Source organism: Artemia sp. Qi Xiang Cuo, chromosome 21 (genome assembly GCF_049724085.1).
Source record: "Artemia sp. Qi Xiang Cuo chromosome 21, ASM4972408v1, whole genome shotgun sequence".
Taxonomy (NCBI): Eukaryota; Metazoa; Arthropoda; class Branchiopoda; order Anostraca; family Artemiidae; genus Artemia; species Artemia sp. Qi Xiang Cuo.
The window spans coordinates 11,292,619-11,314,274 of NC_142814.1; the positions used below are offsets into that span (position 1 = coordinate 11,292,619).

The 21,656-nt window shown below is 34.4% G+C and overlaps 1 protein-coding gene across 1 annotated transcript in view; it reads right to left on the reverse strand.

Moving 5' to 3' along the window:
* LOC148939235 (uncharacterized) overlaps nt 1-21,656 on the reverse strand; it is a 271,064-nt gene that overhangs the window by 5,287 nt on the left and 244,121 nt on the right. The window contains exons 11-13 of the mRNA XM_089106820.1: nt 12,189-18,955; nt 5,772-6,151; nt 2,686-2,988 (exon numbers count right to left, since the gene is read on the reverse strand). Coding sequence (XP_088962946.1) covers nt 2,686-2,988; nt 5,772-6,151; nt 12,189-18,955 — 7,450 coding nt within the window. The remainder of the gene's footprint in view (nt 1-2,685; nt 2,989-5,771; nt 6,152-12,188; nt 18,956-21,656) is intronic.

Below are 21,656 nucleotides of genomic sequence, written 5' to 3' on the forward strand. Positions count from 1 at the left end.
GGTGCAGCTTTCTTTTCGGGAATCAACAGATTGTAAATCTACAATCGTACATCTGTACAATCGTGTAAAGTTCCGATGGACGAACAGCGTTGTCCAGTTTTACTAATTAGTTTTGCTGACTTATTTTCACGGGTCAACGTGGCAACACTGTACTGTACTAAAGGACTTTATAATTTTGAAACAGCCAAAAGGAAAGTTCTTGAAAGACGCGGTTTTTGGATGTGAATAGACCTAAAATGGGTCCAGGGGAAAAAAATATCTTGACAGTCTTGGCACTCTAAGGGATTTGGGTTTGACATAGTTCAAAAATCAACACTTATTGTAGTTCTATACTTTCAAAAGTGTGTAATGTGTTTTGATTTTGAGTTGAACCTTATCAAGAAATTAAAACTAAATTTTCTGTGCTATTTTCCACCATATATTCAGAAAAAAAATAACGTAATTTGTCATATCACAGAATCCTCATTTCATTTTCTTTCTTTAATGATTTTGTTGGGTTGAAGGACTAGGTCAAATTTTTAGTAGAAGAAAGCCTGAAAAATTAATTTTTACCAAACATTTATTTTGCACGTAACTTGCTATGAAATGTCTCATAATGTCAAGACAAAAATTTTGATTTTTGGAAAATCTGAATATTTAATTTTATTACTTTTGTTCTTTCTCCCAGCATTTCCAGCTATAGAGCCTTATGGGGTGGGGATTTGGTGTTTGTTGCTGAATGTTCTGTGTTTTGTTGTTTTAATAAAACCTTATCTCAATCTTAATTAAATTTTTATTTTAAAGATAACAATTTTTAGTTCTTTTTCTTTTCTTTCTTTTTTACAAAAGTTCTCCTAATTTCGTTGATTAGAAGGCCAGGGCAAAACTTTTGATTTGTGGAAAATCTGAAAATTAGCTTTTATTCCTTTTGTTCTTTCTCCCAACATTTCCAGTCATAGAGTCTTGTGGGGGGAGGATGTTTTTGCTAAATGTTTTATTTTTTGTATTAATGAAATCTTATCTAAACTAAATGTTTGTTTTACAGGTAATGCGCTTTAGTTTTATTCGCCTATTTATTTATTTTTATTTACAATTCCTTTTGATATCAAAAACAAATAAAACAAAAGGGTTGCTCTAAAGTACTTAAAAGTTTTTTAAGTTTCTTTTTATGAAAAGTTCTAAATGTGCTTGACGAGTCTTCAGACGCTTCTTGATGGGGAAGGAAACCATATTAATCTATTCTTTGCACCTAGGGTCTAAAGATAAAAGATAAAAGAGGAATTTGATATCTCTAAAATAGAACAATGAGAATTACAAAGAAAAGAAAAAAAAATCTACGAAAACGGTTACATTTTTTTTCAGTTTTTACACAAATATTAACTTTCTTGAGTTTTGACTAAAACTGATAAGTAAATTTTCGATTATTTAAATTTTAAGTAAATTTTGATTTTTGTTGTAAATTAAATTCCTATATAAAAAGTTATTGCCCATACCCTTTCGGGAGCTACGGTTTGAAACTAACAAGCAATAGAAGAAGATGGCAACTCAAAAGATAAAATGAGAATGAGGAGAAAGAGTAAAAACTCCAAGAACACAGTTAGGTCTTTTCAAACTGGTTCTATGTATTTTTTGCTTTATTTAATTTCCAAAGAAAAAGTTACTTTTGTTGATCAAAAAAATTAGTTGATTTCTTAAAAATAAATTAATTATAATGGTTAATTTTCAAATTTACACTAAATTTTGAAACTTAAAGAAGCTTCTGACGATTTACCATCCATATTTTAAAGGTTTTGAGAAAAAAAAACTTACCTTGGTATACTAAATAGTAAATATAACATATAAAATATTAAACACTTTAGAGCAGTCTTGTATTTATAATAAAAAAAATTTAAGATTTGTAAGAAAAGAAGAAGAATCACTTAAAAAATCTTCTAAACAAAACTAAAACACGCCGTCTACAAAAGAAGGGTTCGGTGAAAATTGTCTTTTTGATTTTACAGTGTTGAAATCTGTTTCTTTTTGTTAAGTTTTTGAATCATAATTTAAGCTGATTTCCAATGTTAAGGTTAAAATTTGAAACTCTTTATATAAACAAACATTATCTTCCTTTGAATTCTTTTTTTTAGTCTTTTAAATTACCTAATTACCCTTTTTTTGGAATTTAGGACTAAAATAATTTCAAAACTACCTAAATTTTTATCATCTTTTTTCATTGTATTTTATCGTTGAAGTTTCAAACTTCAAAGAGCGTCTGAAGATTTACCATCTATATTTTGGAAGTTTTGAGGAAAAATAACTTAGTAGTAAACAAAAAACACAAAAGAACACGAATCAGCACTATAAAGTAGCGTTTCTTTATAATAAGATTTTCTTTTAAACATTTTTGAACTAGCAAAAAAATCATTAAAAAAAAGTAAAACAAGTAAAAAAATAAAATAAAAAAGTAAAATAGGTCATCTATAAAATAAACGTTTGATAGAAATTGACTTTTAGATTTTTCACTATAAAAATTTGTTTTTGTTTGATTTTTTAATCATAATTTTGAAAGTTCATTTTAAATTTTGGGGTAAAGTCTGGAACTTCTTAAATAAAACAACCATGATTTTTCTTTGAAGTTTATTTATTTTTTATTATGTTTTTTTGTCAATTACTTCGTTTAAAATTAATTTTTTTTAATTATAGTTAAAAAAAAAAAATCAAATTTACCTAAATTTTTATCATCTCCTTCCCATTGCATTTTAGCTTCAAGCAATGCATTGAATACTTTCATACTTGGCTCCACACCACTGAATACATAATTCCTGGCCCTAACTCGCTTAAAGAACTCAACGTCACAGTAGTCAGGGTTGCCATGATGTGGAACATATGCGAGATCAAGATAAATTGGCTTAGAAGATTTTTTGGGGGAGGCAGTTCTTCGGGATGTTGGATGACGTCCAGGGGAAGAAACAGGCATCTTTTTGTTTGTTCCATTTGCTGATTCTTCCGGTGGTATAGGGGTAGGTAAACCTGAAATTATGGTAAGGATGTAGATAGGCTTAAAGAACACACAAAATAAACTAGAGCGTAGTACTTTTTGGACTGTAATATTTCGCGGCCATACAAAGAAAAACCACACCGAAATTTCTTACTTGAGCTATTCGGCAACATAATCTCGGCTTCAAAAGGGGCCTCTGTGTACCTAGTGACCCCCCCCCCTAAAAATTCTCGATATTTCTATAGTTTTCTATAATTTCTCATATCTGCACATAGAAAAGACCAACGCTTTCAAAGACACTTTATCCCCCTCCCCCCTAAGAAATGAGTTGAGTTCTAGGGTAAATAACTGACCTAAATCCCTAATTTTTTCAATTAACCCTTAAAAACGCTTTGAATGTACTTTTCGCCTTGTCCTGGTAAGGCGAGCATCAAAACCTAAGGTTGCGTTCGACCCTGGAAATTGTGTTGATTATAGCTGAACTGAAGTCAACTCCGAGCGTTTTACCCTCCGTAGCCACAGTTACTCTGATCGCCTTACCCTCGAACTCTAGTTGACTTCTTGAAAAGTCCTGTCACTTAGTTGTGTCAGTGCGTAATTACTCATGTTGGTGATTTCGCTAACGGATTTTAGAGTTTTTGGCAAAGGTGGTCTTGGGCCCTGAAAAAGTCGGAGCTAAGGAAAGTAAACTTGGAGAAAAATAAGCTTAACTTGTTTCCACACAAAAAAATGAAGCTGTTGAACATTTGGATGCTTTTTTAATTCATTTTTTTTTAATTATTTTAATGATGTCGATTTTTACCAAATATGCGCTGATGCAGTATCCATTTATTAACGAAGAAGATTAAGAATTTGAATTAATAATAATGAGAATGAAAATTGATTGGATTATCTCAAAATGTATCTCTAATTCAATTTTGGATAGACATTATGAGTGAATATAATATTTTGTCAAATAAAGCTTTAAAAGTATTGCTGCCATTCGGAAATCAAGTTCTTGCAAAACAGGGTTTTCTGTATTAGCTGAAATGAAAAAAAAAATCGTGTTAATTTGGTGATAGAAAAGGATCTTCGTGTAGCTATCCCGCCATTGGCACCGAAATTTGATAAACTTGCGCTAATAGGCTAGTACAGCCATCTCGTTAACTATTAGTTTGTGTTGATAAATTTTTTAGTTCTAAAATTTTTGTGTTTGCATTTTTTGATAAAATCGGAAGGATTTTTTTGTGTTTGTTCTGTAAGTGTGTGTTTGTTTTGTGTGTGTAGCTGTCTAAAATTTTGGTGTTTGAATTACTTTCAACTGGACATTCTTTCTTTTGAGCTGAAGCGGAACTTGAATTTTTAATTCAATATTTAACAAATAAATTTGTTAAAAAGAAATTCATTTTTACAAAATTCCTTAAAAACATTTTTCGCCAACACTACAAAAAATAAATAAATCATACCATTAGTTTTACCTTTTATTTATGATTTAATTTATTTATTTTATCTATTCTTCCTTTTATTTATGCCATTTGCTTTCTGACTTCTTTTTACTTTCTTTAGCGGTTTTAATTATTTTGTATATTCTACTGACTTATAATTATGGCACGATGAGACCAAACTTCGATCGGTGAAACGAAATACTTTCCCAAAATCTCTTTCCCATAAGAAGTTTAATTTAATCTATTTTATTCCTTGTAGAGAGTAAAATCAATAGGGTATTTGACTTCTCGGTATTTGTAATGCTATTTATATGAAAAATGTTTATATCCAAAATCAAGGCCTTACACGAATTTTTCGAAAATCGTGACCTATCTAGATGGCTTTTTCCCACCGGAAAACGAACACTTATCCTACTATGAACAATCTTACTTAACTAATTTTAATTGTATATATGTATATTTGGCCCCCTTTGTACAAATTACTACTGCAATTTATCTGCCGCAATGCGTAGAATTTATTACGAAATAATTAAGAATCGAAAATTCACTTCAAAGCTTTCAAATGGGAATATCTTTCTCTAAAAGCTCGGAATCAACTGATTTACCCACACAAAAAATTAAATTTTACAACTCCCCTTAATTATGCTCAAGGTTTTCAATTTTAAGAGATCTCTAATTTCAGTCAGCACACGATTTATGAAAAATCTTAAGAGAACTGGCATTTCCCTAAGTCGTGTCCTATTTAGATTGCTTCTTCAAACCACAAAATGGTAGTATGCCAATTATAAAAAAAAAGTGTAGTGCATTTTCAAAAAGAATTTACCGATATAAATGATTGTAAGTTTAATATATTAAAATTTAATCTTTTAGACATGTTGACTTTTATATCTATCTTTTTATTTATTACCAATCTTATCAAATTTGTCGTTTTTGTTGTGTTTGTTTTTAAGTTAGACTCTGAACTTTGATTTCTGCCCATATGGGTTTATGATAGCTATTTTTTGAAAATAAGTCTTATCATACGTGTCACATATTGTCTTTTGAATTAATGGAGTCAAAAAGTATACAAAAATAGCGTAGCAAAAGAGAATAAAAGAAAAAAGTGTCATTTCAAAAATAGCCGAATGTCCGTCTAAACGTAAAAAAATACGTAGACTACTTCCAATTTTTACCTAGTGGTTATATAATTAAATATTATTTATTTTATTATTATAATATAAATATTATATTATTATTTATAGTGGTTAAATAAAATTTATTTAATTAAATTAATAATTTAATTAAATAATTTAATTAATTAATAACATTTGCTGATTACTTAAAGTACTAAAATTAATTAAATTAATGAAGGAATAACAAAAAATAATATAAGTAATAAAAGATTGAATTACCAAGTGGTTTACCCCAGGCCGCAATAGGATCAAAATCACCATGCATATTGTTAGTAGCTTGCGGTGACGTATCACTTCTATGGGACGATGTTGAGAGCGTTCGTTGCCTGTTATCCTCAACATGTCCAGGTGTCAACCCTCCTCCACTACTGTTACTATTAATATCATCATTATCATTGCCATTTTGATGGTCAATCTGTGAATCCACCGTTTCTGATTCGTGTATGTATTGGAGTGAAGACTGGCCACTTTCAGTACCGCTATAATGGTGTTCAGAAAAAGCGTAATGGCTACGCGTACTTGCCCCATGGTCGTAGTTTAAAGAGCTGTGTTCACTTTCTGTGCCACTGTACTCTGGTTCAGTCTGTTGTTCAAAGGCCCTGGAATAGATTGGGTTATATATAATTTTTATAACATATATAATATAATACATACTTAAAATGTATAATATATAATGACTTGGCTTGATCAAATCCTCTTAAGTTGTGTTTCACGTGGATGGTATGTACAATTAAGGAGATGATGGAATTCTGTGGGACGAGATATGCACGGAGATAGCTAAAACAAACGTATTTTCTACCTAGTAATATATGGTCTTTGAAAAAAACGTGCCTTATGAAAGCGTACTCTATTATGGACCCATTGTTGGCTTTACGAAAAGACGATTTTTAAAACATGAGAATTTACGTTTATAAATGATCTGTCCCTTTTATGGAAAATTAAATAAAAAAATAAGTTTTTTAAACTGAAAGTAAGGAGCGACATTAAAACTTAAAACGACCAGAAAGTAGTCCGTAGATGAAAGGGGCTGGCCCCTCCTCCACGCCTCGCTCTTTACGCTAACGTTTTTTATTGTTTTAAAAAATAAAGTTGTGAGAAGAACTCAAAATTTAGAGCAAAGAGCGCGGCGTTGAGAAGGGGACAGCCCCTTTCATATACGGAATAATTTCTGTTCGTTTTAAGTTTTAATGTCGCTCCTTACTTTCAGTTTAAAAAACTTGTTTTTTTTTATTTAATTTATTTAATTTATTCCGTATATGAAAGGGGCTGTCCCCTCCTCAACGCCTTGTTCTTTACGCTAAAGTTTTTTATTGTTTTAAAATATAAAGTTGTGAGACAGAGTTAAACTTTAGCGTAAAGAGCGAGGCGTTGAGGAGGGGACAGCCCCTTTCATATACGGAATAATTTCTGTTCGTTTTAAGTTTTAATGTCGCTCCTTACTTTCAGTTTAAAAAACTTGTTTTTTTTATTTAATTTCTGATCGTTTTTTAGTTAATGCAGCTTTTATTTGCATAAAAATTTTACTTTTCTTTTGCTAAATGGATGTCTTTACAAATTAACTTACGTAACTAACTTCTATATTCCTATATTTTTCTTCTGGCAAAAAATACAAAGTTGCAGATTTTTGCATATATGAGCTTGAAACCTATGTAATAGGGTTTTCTGATACGCTGAATCTGACGGTGTGATTTTCATTAAAATTCTTTCACTTGTAGGGACCCCTCTTTAAAAAATCGAGTAAATTTTATCAGGCTCGTAGCCTTTGATGAGTAATACTAAACTTAATAAAATTTATATATTTAGAATCAGCATTATAAACACATTCTTTTGATACATTTATTGACATCAAAATTCCGTTTTTAAAAGTTTCGATTACTATTGAGCCGTATCGCTTGTTTTTTTATTGTTTTTTTTTTACGTATTTGTTATTACGTATTTGAGGGGGTTCTCCCCTTAGTCAATACGACGCTCTTTACGTTAAAAGTTAAAACAAATTTTAATTCACAAACCCCTGAATCACAAAGGCCGTTTGATTAGAATAGATAGCTCTTTTGAAAGCACTAAAAAAAACTGTAGCGTAAAGAGCGTGTTATTGACTTGGGAGACAACCCACTCACATAAGTTATATTTTCTGTTCGTTTTAAGTTCTAATATTCCTTCTTACATTTCAGTTGAAAAAACTTGTTTTTATATTTAATTTATGCTTGTTTTTTAAATAAAAATTGGAAATCCGGAGCCCCCATCATCGAACTATCCCTTACCCCAAAGAAACATCCTCCACGGAAATATTCTCCAGAGTAACCCCCTCCTCTAGCCCCCCCCCCTCCAGAAAAAATCCTTCCTGAAAATGGTTGTATACTTCCCAATAACCAATAAATAATGCTGGCAAGTCCGGCGCCCCCTTCATGGCAATTTCCCTTCCCCCATGACAACTTCCTTCATGAACAGATCCTCCAACATAACCACCGACCCCCCCCTACCACCCCCAAACCCCAAAAAAAACACCATAAAACTTCTGTATAATTACCAAAAAACCAAACAAAATGTTAACATTGGGTAAAGTTCATAACTTTTAGCCCTCCCCCTGGGAACTTCGGGGGATTAAGTCATCCTAAAAGACATATTTATCATATTTTCAACCATGCTGAACAAAATGGCTGTCTCAAAATTTTTATCGGGTGACTTTGGGAAAAAAATGAGCGTGGGAGGGGACCTAGTTGCCCTCGATTTTTTTGGTCACTTAAAAAAGGCACTAGAACTTTTAATTTCCGTTCCAATGAGCCCCCCCACGATATTCTAGGACCACTGGGTCGATACGATTACCCCTGGGGGAAAAAAAACAAACAAACAAACAAATAAACACGCATCCGTGATCTTTCTTCTGGCAAAGAATGTAAAATTCCACATTTTTGTAGATAGGAACTTGAAACTTCTACAGTAGGGTTCTCTGATACGCAGAATATGATGCTGTGATTATCATTAGGGTTTTATAACTTTTAGGGGGCCTTTCCCCCTTTTTTGAACATCAGCCAAATATTCTCAGGTGCCTAACTTTTGATGGGTAGAACTAAACTTGATGAAAATTATATATTTGAAGTCAAGCATTAAAATCTGATTCTTTTGATATATCTATTGGTATCAAAAACCCGTTTTCTAGAGTTTCGGTTACCATTGAGCCGGGTCACTCCTTACTTACAGTTCGTTACCACGAACTGTTTGATATTTCAAAAACGTATGATGTATTCATGACCATGATAGAAGTGTTTCGTTCTTTGCCGTGTAAAATGATTATTTTTCATTGTACATTGTATGCAAATTACAACACAATTTCTTGGACACCAGAGAAGTGGTGTCAATTCGTGAGGAGGAGGCAAATTTTTCAGTTAACGCGCCTGCACCAGAGAACGGTTTTTAGAAGTTTTATTGCCTTTTTCTTCATTGAGAAAACTAATATTGTTTCATCGAGTAAACTAATTTGGATGCAAAAATAAGGTTTGAAGCAGTTTTATGGCCACTTCCTATTTTTAGTATTTTTAGTTATTACTTATTTTTAGTATAAAAAGTATAAAAAATGACCACTTCTTATTTTAATATGTCTTACATTTGTAGCATATTTTTAGTATTATTTTTAGTATATCAGAATTCATTAGGACGTTAATAGACGATTGCAAACATTGCCATTTTTCCTATTTTTTTCCTATTTTTCTATTTTTATAGTCAAAAAGCTGATAGGACGTAAACCGTCATACTTTTAAGCAGTTTACGGTCATTTTAAGCAGTTTATTGCAGTTTTTAACGTCTGTTTGGAAACTTTTTGGACGCCAAAAAGTAGTTTTAAACAGTTTTACCGTCGTTTCTTCGTATTTGTAACACCAAAAAAGTTCTTTGGACGAAAAGAAGAGTTTTTATCATTTTTTTCTTTAGTCCTAAAGTAATGATGATTTTAGTTTTAGTGATAATGATGATAATGATGAAAAATATTTTAGTTTTAATTATAGTATTTTAATGTGACTTTTTTTTCATCTGTTTCGCTGAGGACGGCCGTTGGATACAGAGTCAAAATATTCATTTAAAGTTCGCATTCCACTATCTTATGGACAAAATTTCCCTATTATTCCACCTGATTTTCGTTGTTTTATCATTTCAAGTTTGATCTTATTATTTCAATACCTTCCCATCCTAAGCAAGAATTAGCAACTTCCTTATTCATATTGAGCCCTACTCCCTACCTATATACCCAATCCTTCCTACCCGAATAGTAAATAAATTATGTTTTGTAATTTCTGCATAAGCTCTGGTAGATTCTAGTCTCTTCATAATTTTATCATTAAAAAGGGTTATTTGGACGTAAGTTAGGTGCCAAATTCCATTTTTTTTTTTTTTTTACAATATATTGTGTTTTTTCTATTTGTCCAAACAAAATTATTTAGACAAAATTTAAAGTGTCAAAATAATTTTATTTGGGCACTAAAATGGAGATTAACCCCTTTTTGTCGAAAAACTATAATGCTCGATAGCTTTATTCACTAATTAATATTACTTGATATATATTAAAATTAACATTTTTCATTATTATCATTAATTTTAATTTTTGTAGTTGTTCTTTTATTATGTAGTTGTTAATTGTGCATTTTTAGATATCTTTTATACAGGGGCGGATCCAGGATTTTTTTTAGGGGGGGGGGAGGGGCAAAATAGATTGATCCGATAAACTTGCGTTATGAGCAAGTTTAGTTAATGCAAACTTGAGTTAATTAAGTAAATTACTCTAGTTTAGACTACGCTTAGGGGGGCGCACCCCCCACGCACCCTGGATCCGCCCCTGCTTTTATAGTAGTTATTTAGTTTGAATAATAATATATTATTATTACTTATTTTTAATGATTTACTATTACATAGCCCATTTTCCATAAGCTACTTTTTTAGACTTGACCCACGTTCATATTGAGTCCTATACTTCTAGAAAATTATAAACACATGGAAAAAAGAATATCAGTTATAACCAATCTTTTTCATTATTATTATTCATTGTTAGTCATTTTTAAGTATTTTTTAAAGTAGTTCTTTTCTTATGCTGCTGTTAATCATTTTTAATCACCTTTTATAGCAATTATTTATAATTAATAGTGATACGTTTTTAATTTTTATTATAGATATTGCACTCTTACAAATCCTTATTTTCAAAAGCTAATTCTCTAGACTACAACCATATCAGTACTACACTTCTAGAAAATTATGAACGCATAGAAATCATGTAAAATTCTTGAAAAAAAATTTCTAAAACTAACGGTTATTAATCCTAACGGTTATGAACGTTTATAAAAAAAATTCTGAAAGCTAACGATTATTAAAGTCGTTTTTTGTTACTTGGAATAAATTGTGTCACTAAATTAAAAATAGTAAATAGAAAAAAGTAAAAGATTCTGCAGCTGTTATGGGCTAATTAATTTTTCCGTTATTTCTGTATAGTGACTGGTTATTTCTCAAATTATTTACAATGGCTAGACAAGAATTTGGCAAAATTTCTTCAAAAAAACTTCGTTACAACGGGGGCTGCATATATTTTATATACTTTAATTACAATTATCAACAAAACATGAAATCGTGATAATATGTATCAACGTCTGTTTGCATTTAACGTCTTAACATGAACCGGTGATAATATGTATCAACGTCTGATTAATTTAACACCCGCACTGTGTTAAAAAATCGCAAAATATTTTAATTTCTAAAATGAGAAAGGTTCTAAGCTGAAAATAGAATTTTAGCCTACATAATAATTGCCGGTTATCATAATAGATGTTGAGAAAAAGGGATTTGTTTAACCTACAATCTCACCGAAGGAAATATATGGAAAAAAACTGCATTGTATATAATAGGAAAAATTGGGACATGATCTACTACTTGGTAGATGTTCTACTGCGGGCCACACATGTCCTGCTGGCTGCAGTCTACCCACTCCTGGCCTACACAATATGAAAATACATGAATAATAACAAGGGTCATTAAACGGGTCTAAACGTTTTTGTTTTATCATGACCTGGTATTTTGAAAAGTAGCATTTTTGGCCGTATTTTGTCCGTTATTGGCCATAAAACATCAGTCCATCCCTCCCTTGGCCCAGACAAAAAGTTTTTTTTTAGATAAGAACAGCTTAGGGTACTTGTCTGTTATAGCGCCAATGTATATAGAAGCTAAGTAGAACCGGATTTCCTTGAGTTTGCGGTCCATATTGAATGAACTAATCTCTGACTAATCCTAATGAAATATCACAGAATATGATGAAAATATAATACGTCAGAACAAATGTGGCTATATATTTACATATGAGGGGGTGGGGGTAAAGTATAGTGGGTCTGCATGCAAAATGTGTTGAATACAATTATTCTGCATATTATGAAATAAGAATTGTTTTCTAACTTCATACTGTTCAAATACTTCACCCCCATACCCCCTAATGTGCAAATATATGGCCCAAATTATATATTACCCAACTATTCTGTCACTTGTCTTTGTTTGTCTCACGCTAAGCAGAAAGAAACAAACGAAAAAATCGGTTCTACTTAGATTCTATATACACAGTTGCTATAAAAGACAAGTACCTAGCTTAGGAATTGAAGGTTCAAAAGTCCTTACCTTCCAACCGTTACAAATGCTGGACGATCCAGGGCACTGGATGGTAGGACAGATTCGGGCAGATTTTGGATACTAGTTCTTGTTACTTCCCCTTCTTGAACACTGCCTGGGAAAGTCTCCACTTTAGCCTCTTCGGATACCAGCTTCCACTCACCATCCTCGTCATCGTCCTCATATGTTTGTATAACCTGAGTAACGATGGTTCTTCTTACAACACGACGGCCGCCGATGATTTCAGATGTCTCTGATACTACTGAGCCGTCTTCACTGAGCGAACTGAGCTTTCGTTGTGAGCCACTCACAGAATCTTTTTTAGGACTGCAACGATTTGAAATATCTTCAGATGGAGTTGAACTAACTCCAGTTCCCCCAGAGCATGTATCGCTATGTTTTGCGTTAAGGACGGTTGTTCTGAAGCTTTCTTGACTCGATTTTCTAATACATTCAGAAATCTGGGATATTGTTGAAGAGTTTGAGTCTTTTCTCATTGAGCTTGAACTACTCAGACCTAAATCAAAATCCTTAAAGCTAATTTGCATCTCAGAATCAGGAACCTGGAAAACTTGATCATGAAGACATGTGCTTATTTGAAAAGATGAATCAGAAATTTCGGAAATTGTTGAGTTTGAGCCTTTCCGACTAATGCCGGATACTAAAGATCCAGAAGCTGAATTATATCCAGAGGCTGAAGTCAGAGGCTGATACTCTCTTGTTTCATCACCTTCTTTTCGAGGTTTAAATTGCACAGATGATAAGGACTCTTCACTAGAACCTATTATTCCACTGAGAGTTGACCCTGCTAATAAAATAGCTTCTGTCGTGAAATTAACCTGACGGTCTGAAGATTCTGAGGGAATTCTACCGATCTGTCTGCTAGAAGTGGGAGATTCCAGACTACTCGTCACAATTTTACGCTTGGCGGTTATCCCAGTTTTTTCATCAAACTCTTCTATTTCTATCATTTCCCCAGGCATATCAGTTACATCTTGTATTTGAGACAATGAGGACGGTTTCCCAGCAGAGCTATTGTCAGAGTGAATCAAGGAACTTGCATCTTCCTCAGTGTATGCAGGTTTACCAGTTTGAGTGAATGCTTCTTCCTCAGCTTTATTTTGTGCTGTGATCCAAGGAGAAGCCTGCTGCATTGCTGTTTCTATTTTTTGGCTTAAAAGCAGGTTAGGTCCATCAGAATTCAATGAATCTGAAGTTGACTTTAAAATTATATCTGCTTTTGTGATTTTCCTAGCAGAGCCACATTTTCTCACAGCTCCAGCTTCGACGTCAACTTCTTTGGTATCTTGTGCCCCTTCATTATCATTTTTTTCAGTTTGTGGCTCCATAGAAGTCTCGGAAAACTCAATAGGTGGTACATGGAGCAAAGAGCTTTTCCGGACTTTTCTCACAATTCTTCGCTTAATGATTGTTCCGGTCTTGTCGTCCTTATCTTCAAATTCTTCGATTTCTTCTTGAGGATCACATTCTTGTAATTTTGCTCCTTCCTCTAAAGGTAAGGTTGATCTGATAATTCTCCTAATAATTTTCCGTTTTATTATGTTTCCTGTATTTTCATCCACTTCTTCTGTCTCTTCTATCTCTGGATCAGATTCGAGTCCCCTGCGAGATTCTACAGATTGTTTAGAAAAATCCGTAGATTGTGGACTGTCAAAGGGATTTTTTTGCACGCTTCTTATAATTCTCCGCTTAATGATAGTACCGGTTTTAGCATCTTCTTCCTCAAACTCCTGGACTTCTTCAGGAGCACCTTCTTCAGGCAATTTGACACCTGCCATTAAGGGAACAGTTGATCTTGTCATTTTTCTGATAATACGCCGTTTTGTGATACAGCCTGTTTTATTATCAGTTTCTTCGACCTCATCTATCTCATCATTGGAATCATCCCCACTTCGAGCTTTAAGAGGCTGATTAGATAGCACAACAGGTTGTTCACTAAAAAAGGAAGTTCTTTGCATTTTTCGTACAATTTTCCGCTTAACTATAGTACCGGTTTCACCATCCAACTCCTCAAGTTCTTCAATCTCTTCAGGAGGATCATCTTCTTGCAATTTGACTCTTGGCTCTAAAGTTCCCGAAGGTATTATAAATTTTCTGACAATTCGACGTCTTATGACAGCTCCTGTTTCATCATCTACTGCTATCGTCTCCTCTGCCTCTTCATCAGATTCTTTTCCCCTTGGAGCTTCTCTAGGTTCTTTTAATAGTTCACTGGGTATATTATCACCCGAATAAGTTTTCTGTTCGTTTCGAACAATCCTTCGCTTGCTTGTTGTTCTACTTGTATTATATTTTTCGTCAAGTTCTTCAATCTCTTCAGGAGCTTTATATTCTTTCAATTTGACATCTTGCTCTAAAGATCCAGTAGAACTTGTGGCCCTTCCAGCAATGTCACGTTTAACTATAGTTTTTGACTTTTCTTCCACTTCTTCTGTTTCGTTCACTTCTTCATTTGAATCGTCTCCTCTTAGAGCTTCAAAACACGTACTAGAGGGCTCGACTGGCTGTGTAATGACTAAAGAAGTTTTTTGATCTTTTCGGTCTAATCTTCGTTCAATTCCTATCTGCTCCTCTCGCTCGTCATTTTCTTCAAATTCATCGACAATGTCACAGTCTTTTAGCTGTGTGCAGGATTCTACGGGCAGAGCAGATCTCTTTCGGCCCGTTATGACAGCCTCGGTTCGGTTATCAACATCTTCAGTCTCTTTTAACTGTTTCTCAGATCTTTCTTTGCTTCCAGCCAGTTTATATTTTTCAACTAAACCTATAGGGGCTGCAGTAACTAAAGAAGTTTTTGAAACTCTTCTTTGATTAGTGATAGTTCCAGGTTCTGTGACTTTTTCCACACTTTCTTGAACGACTTTGGGAGCACCATCTTCTCCGTATTTCATATTTCCTTCTAAGGGAACCACAGATCTTATAACCCTCCTGACAATACGGCGTCTTACAATGGACCCTGTCTTGTCATCAACTTCTTCAGTTTCTTCTACCTCTTCATCACTATTATCAGGGCCCTGCGGTTCTTTAAGCTGCAGACCCACCAAAGATGTTTTCTTTACATTCCGTATAATTCTTCGCTTGATGATAGTTCCTGTCTTATCATCTCTTTCTTCGAATTCTTCAGTATCTCCAGGAATAGCTCTTTCACTTACTTTAGTTCGTGTCTCAAAAGGTATACTAGACCTTACAGTCCGTCTGACTACACGGCGTTTTATGATAGATCCTGCCTTGCTACCAACTTTTTCAGATTCATCTTCCTCCTCATCAGTATCTCTTCTATTTTGGGCTTCAAGATCCCACCCGGGGGAATCAATAGGTTCCAGACTCACGAAGGAGCTTTCTTTATCGTTTTTGGTGGCTGCTCGCTTAGCAGTAGTTCCTGCTTTATCATATGCTTCCTCAAATTCTTCACTATATTCGGGGATATCTTCTCCTTGCAATCCAGCATTTGGCTGTACAAGTGCAGTAGATTTAATAATTTTTCTGATGATGCGACGTTTTATGACAGTTCCCGCCCTATCGTCAATTTCTTGGGTTTCTTCTATTTCTTCATTAGAGTCATCTCCAGACTGAGTTTCTTCTTCTCGTTCAGAAGGAATATAAGATTGTGCAGGAGCAAAAGGGCTTGTATGCACGAGAGTTCCCATTCTATTATCCTTCTCTTCAAATTCTTTAATATTTTCAGAAATATAGTCTCCCTGTAATTCAGATCCTGGAAGTAAAGGTGCGATTGATTTTGTAACTTTTCTAACAATACGGCGTTTCACAATGGTTCCCATTTTATCGTAAAGTTCTTCTTTCACATAATCTGGTTCTATTCCACTTTGACTTTCTGTCAGTCCCTCATCTTGAACAACGGGCTGTCCACTAACAGAGCTAGTTTTCTGAATTTTTCCCTTGATACCAGTACCTGTGCAATCGTCCCTTTCCTCTAACTCTTTGATATCATCTGAAAAATCTTGAGCTCCGATATTTTTCTCTAATGGTACAATGGTTCCCACAATTTTCTTTACAACATGATGCTCCGAAATATCATCAGATTCATCACCCTTGTCCAACCCTCTGTCAAAATCGTCTCCAATTTGAGTTTCTTTAAAATTAATTGACCTAGTCTTTCCCTTTGCTTCCACTATTTCTTCATCGTCGTCCTTTGAATTTTTACGTACAATATTTTCATCTGAAGCAGCTTCGTTGATTCCTTTTTCTCGCTTATTCGCTTCAGCTTCATTTTTGTACATTAGCTTGTCTACAACTCTGTCACTATAGTCTTCAGCTTTCTGAATTTCTTCTCGAAGTTTTTCAACTTCTTTAATTTCACTGACGCTTCCAATAGTCCCAGCTGTGCATCTGGTTTCGGGTCCTAGTTCCTTTTGATGTGTAGAAACGGTTATACTCTTTATTTCACTAGCTTCTACTGAAGGGTCCTTACATTTCTGTTCAGAACTAGTTTTAAGGTCACCTTCGTACAAAATCGAAGATTTTTCTAGTAGCTCCTTAGCAATATTCGCTTTGCTTTTTCTTATAACACCTCTGCTAAATAATGAAGAGCTTTGTTCTTCTGTTAATGAGGAGTCGAGGTAACGGATTGCATCTTCAACTTCTTCGTCAATTTCACCATCTCTGCCAACCCTAAAATCTGGTTTCTGTTTATCGTCATCTTCTATATCTTTGACAGTTTTCGGGATGGGGACACCAATTTCAAATTCTTTTATTGCTTGATTTTCTCTATCAAGGCCCATTCCTTCCTTTGAGGCATCTTCCATACACAACCATTCATTTGACTGTTCCTTTATTTCAGATGTCGGTACTGAAGAGGCTTCTGGTGATTCCAAAAATTCTTTCTCTGTTATGTCGACAGTAGTGTCTGGTCCTTCATTCTTCACCATTTCAAAGCTACGTTCATCTTTTGTATCGTGGTCTTCATCCTTGTGAATATCGCTAGTATTAGCTACTTGTTCAAGTTCTTGCTGATCCAAAGGTTTCGAAAAATCAGGACCAGCACTTGACGTTCCTTTACTGCATTCTGACACGCTTGTATCCCCATCAAAGATCTCTCTAACTGTTTTAACGATCTTGGTAGATCTAATATCCCCTTTCTTTCCAATAGTTGTTATTTTATAAGTCTTCGTTTTTTCATCAAACTCTTTGATTGTTTCAGTGCCATATTCTACTACCGGTGATCCCCCAGATGAACTAGAAATTCGCTCCATAACGTCTTGAGAAGTGAAATTTGGAGCTGCTGTAATAATGCGTTTAATCGTTTTTCTTTTAACAACACAGCCTGATATTGGATCGAATTCTTCCGATTCTTCAGTATTCACATGCTCTTCTTCCAAAGTTTTTCTTCTTTGAAGTACTGAATCTTGATTAGATTCAATAGTGCCTGTATCACTTTTTACTATTGTGTCAGGCGAATCGGATTTTCTATCACCTTGAAGAGTTGCTTTCTTAAATTCATTGTCACTTACAGATTCTGCTTCCTTATCTTTATAGCTAACAGTTACCAATTCTGATTTGTAGATTTTATCATTTTCAAAATCTTCTTGTTCTTCATCACTTGGTTTTCTAATGGGTTTTCTGGGGTCTGTTACTTTTTCTGATGTGAAAATATCGGTTACTTTGGGTGTTTTACCCACTAAAGGGTCTTGAGGTGATCCTACTTTGGATTCAGCATCACTCACGGGTTCTACTTCCCTGCTTATACAACTGCTAGTTTTTGATTCACATTCTTGTATATTAGCAGTTTCAAGGTCTTCTTGTTGGACAAATCCTTCTTCACCAGAATTTTTAACATCTCTGCAGGGAATTGTCGCTTTTTCGGGAGTAAGAGTTACTTCAGACTTTCCACTTGCCAGAGGAATATTTGAATTATCTAGTTGATCAACAACCACTTTAAAGCCAGCCTCTTCAATTATTTCTCCCGTTAGACGAGAAACCTTCTTAGTAACAAGAAACCCAGTCACGGGATCTATTTCCTCCAATTCTAAGTAATCTTTTGGAGGTTTAACCGGAGAAAGATTTTTCTTTTTATCTTCCACTACTTCAACATCAGACTTCTTTGTATCCGAGATTTTCTTTTCCTTTTCTGTACCTGGAGACTTTATTTTAGCTTTCACTTTAGGCCTCTTTTCTGGACTTGTTGTCTTTTCTGCTCTTATAGTTGGTTCCACTGGTATGTCATCTCGTATTTCAAAACCACTCTTATGGATAACTTCACCTGTAAGAGCAGATACTTTTTTTGTTACCAAAAACCCTGTAAGAGAGTCAAGATCTTCATATTCAACAAACTCAGGCTCCTTCGTTAGTTCTGGTTGGGGTAGAGGCTCTACTTTATCTTCCCCTGAATCGCCAGATGGTAGTTCATCAGATTTTTTGTCTTTTGTGACTTGACTTTCTTCTTTAATTGTTGCAGAAACAGTTATCCCTGATCCTGTCTTGATAGGTCTTAGAATATTTACACCTTCAGGCAAATTAAATTCTTCCTTGTAGTCACTATCAGAACTCTGGATGTTCTGTTCTTGTCTTTCCACAGTGACTGATTGATGTTCAACTCTTATTTTTTCTTCCAAAATATGTGTATCACCATCTGGTCGAGTTTTATCTTCATTCAGGTCAAACAGAGGTGGAGTCATATTGGCAAGTCCATTAGTAGGGATTGCAGCCAAGTCTTCAACTTGTTCATCTTCACTTGTTTTTTCCCTTGCATGAGATTTCTTATCATCTTGGCGTGGACCAGACGTAGAACTGGAGGACAGCTGGAAAAGGAAGTGAAAATGTCAAGATCGATTATTTTAAATATTTTTTAAATAGCCTTATAAGAGAAACTTCTATTTTTCTATATGCAGTCCTATAGGATAGTGATATAATGACGCTAGAAATGACGCTAGACGCTAGAATGACGCTAGAAATAGAGTTATAAAATGACACTAGAAATGTAAGCAATGCTGGGGGGTTTGGGGCGTGATATATTCAAGAAATCTGTTTGGTGTCAAAAAAATGTTTTAACTTATCTAATTAATTTAATCACGTCAGGTTGTTTCAAAAAATTCACCGTAAAAAAAATAACAACAAAAAACTCGAGTCAAAATAATTATCAGGGCTTATCAGGGTTTTTGTTTGAAAACAAAAACTCCCCAGAAATAGCGCCAAATAAAACAACATTTCAATTCTATTTGAAGTTATTAGATATACGAACAAAAAAGGCTATGTTTCCAGATATTTGTGATTGTAGGGATTTAGACGTAAAAAATTGTGAGAATATAAGACAGTATATAAATTTTGCAAATCAACACGCAAATCAATAATAAACCTTTGGGAGAGAGACAGAGGAATGGAAAGAGTGAGAAAAATAGAGAGAGGAACCGAGAGAGAAAAAGAGAGGGAGAGAGAGAGAGAGAGAGAGAGAGAGAGAAAAAGGAGCGGAGGGAAAGAGACACAGACAGAGAGAGAGAAAGGGACAGAGAGATAGAGAGAGAGAGAGAGAGAGAGAGAGAGAGAGAGAGAGAGAGAGAGAGAGAGAGAGAGAGAGAGAGAGAGAGAGAGAGAGAGAGAGCGAGAGAGAGCGATACGAGGGGGGGGATGATGATGACTGTCCTTGCTTTCCCTTTTAATTCGAGCTTGAATGTTCTTCTTTACTTTTGTCAAGAAAGCAAGCTTCAAGTTCGACGAATTGTCGGTTTTATCTAGTGGACCTCAGATTATTACAACTACTACTAACAACTCGCTGTAGTACCAAGTCAGCAAAGACAGAGAAAGCTTCGTAAATCCCCCCTCCACCCCAGTCTATTCAATACATTTTCTCTGTCCATCCAAAAGAGTTTCAGTTTCCTTTACCCTCTTTATGACCTCCTCCTATCTCATTCGGGAATAAACTACATTCCAATCAGCCTTCGATGGATGGCCAAAGAGCACAAACTTTAGCCATCTCAACCTTCAAGCGTAAAACGTGCCCAAGTCATTTTCATTATACTTCCATCACAGCCATTTAAACTGGAATCAATCTATTCGTAGAGCTTACTGTTTGATGTACGGCCATAAACACGCGTATTCTACATAAACGCGTCAAACGCGACCAGCCAAACGCAAAATCTTTAACAAATCTTCCTCAGTCTTTCGAAGTTTCCGGGTTTAAAAACTATATTTGACCACTGTCATGATCAGGGCTTCCAATATTTAAATTTTAATTCCAAGACTTATCTTTCTAGTCTTCAGGAAAAAAAAATCAACCGCAAAGAAACCCAACGCCCCCCTCTGTTTCCAAAACACCCTCACTTCTTACTTCAACCGTAGCAACGCTATTATCGTATAGGCTATAGCACTAATTACTTTAATGTTGTTTTCTGATACACCTTACAAGGACAAGACTTTCATTTGTCTGTCAAAGCTTTTCTGTCAGATGTATCAAATGCTTGTTCACAATTATACGATAGAGGACTAAAGAGATGTGACGATCCAGACATTTTTGAGTTACTAATCTAAGCATGAAAATTTCGTCGACGGATCCTCTCGCCTACTTAAAATCGCAGTGACCTTCTCTTAAAACTTTTTCGTCAGCATATATTAGTCTAAGTAGTTATCATCATGCTTAGTTATTTGCTTCCACGCTAAAAATCACGCTAATACCTCTGTAATGACCATACTCACCCTGGTCACCTGTGTTGTCACGTGTCCTAAAATCCTTAGGTACTTCTTCCAAACCCATATTAATAGTCTTTAGTAATTTATCTCCAACTTCGCGACAATCACTTTTCAAAAATTACCGCCCTCACAAAACTCATACTGCCCTCACAAAAAAATCATACCGCCCTCAGAAAAACTCATAAACCCAAGATTAACCAAAGCAAAGTTGAAAGTCTAAAAAATGCTAGGAATATTTTTTCAAAGCATTTCAGTTGGTAAAATTAAAGTTGGTGCTTCATCAACCGGGTTGGGCCTTTATGGATCTAAAATCAACCCAGCAACTTTGGGTTAGCATAGCTACCCAAAAAACTTAATGCCCGAGACACACAGTCACTTCGGTCGATAAAAAAAACAAGTTTTATTAATGGTATGGGGTAGTTCTTGATTTAACCAGATAATTAAAATTACAATTAATTGGCTTAAAATGTTTGCACCAAAATTTACTAGTTTAAAACTGTTCTCTACTAATACAGCGTCTTCTTAACTCTTGTCAGATTCCTGTTAAAAATAAATAAAAAATTGATGTTTCAAGCTTGCATTTTTCTAGTTTAATAATTATGCCTTAAATCTCAACTCTGATTGGTGGATCAACAATTTAATGTTCGAAAGGTGAACAATGTTCAACTCGACAAATTACGAAGGGCGTACTTAATTGACGCTGTAGTCGTGCTTAATTTTGATTTTATCGGCAAATGCGACTATAATGCGGTATGTGGTATGAGACTAATTTTGAAAATCAATAAAGTATTGTAGATATTAGATAGTACATCCAACAGG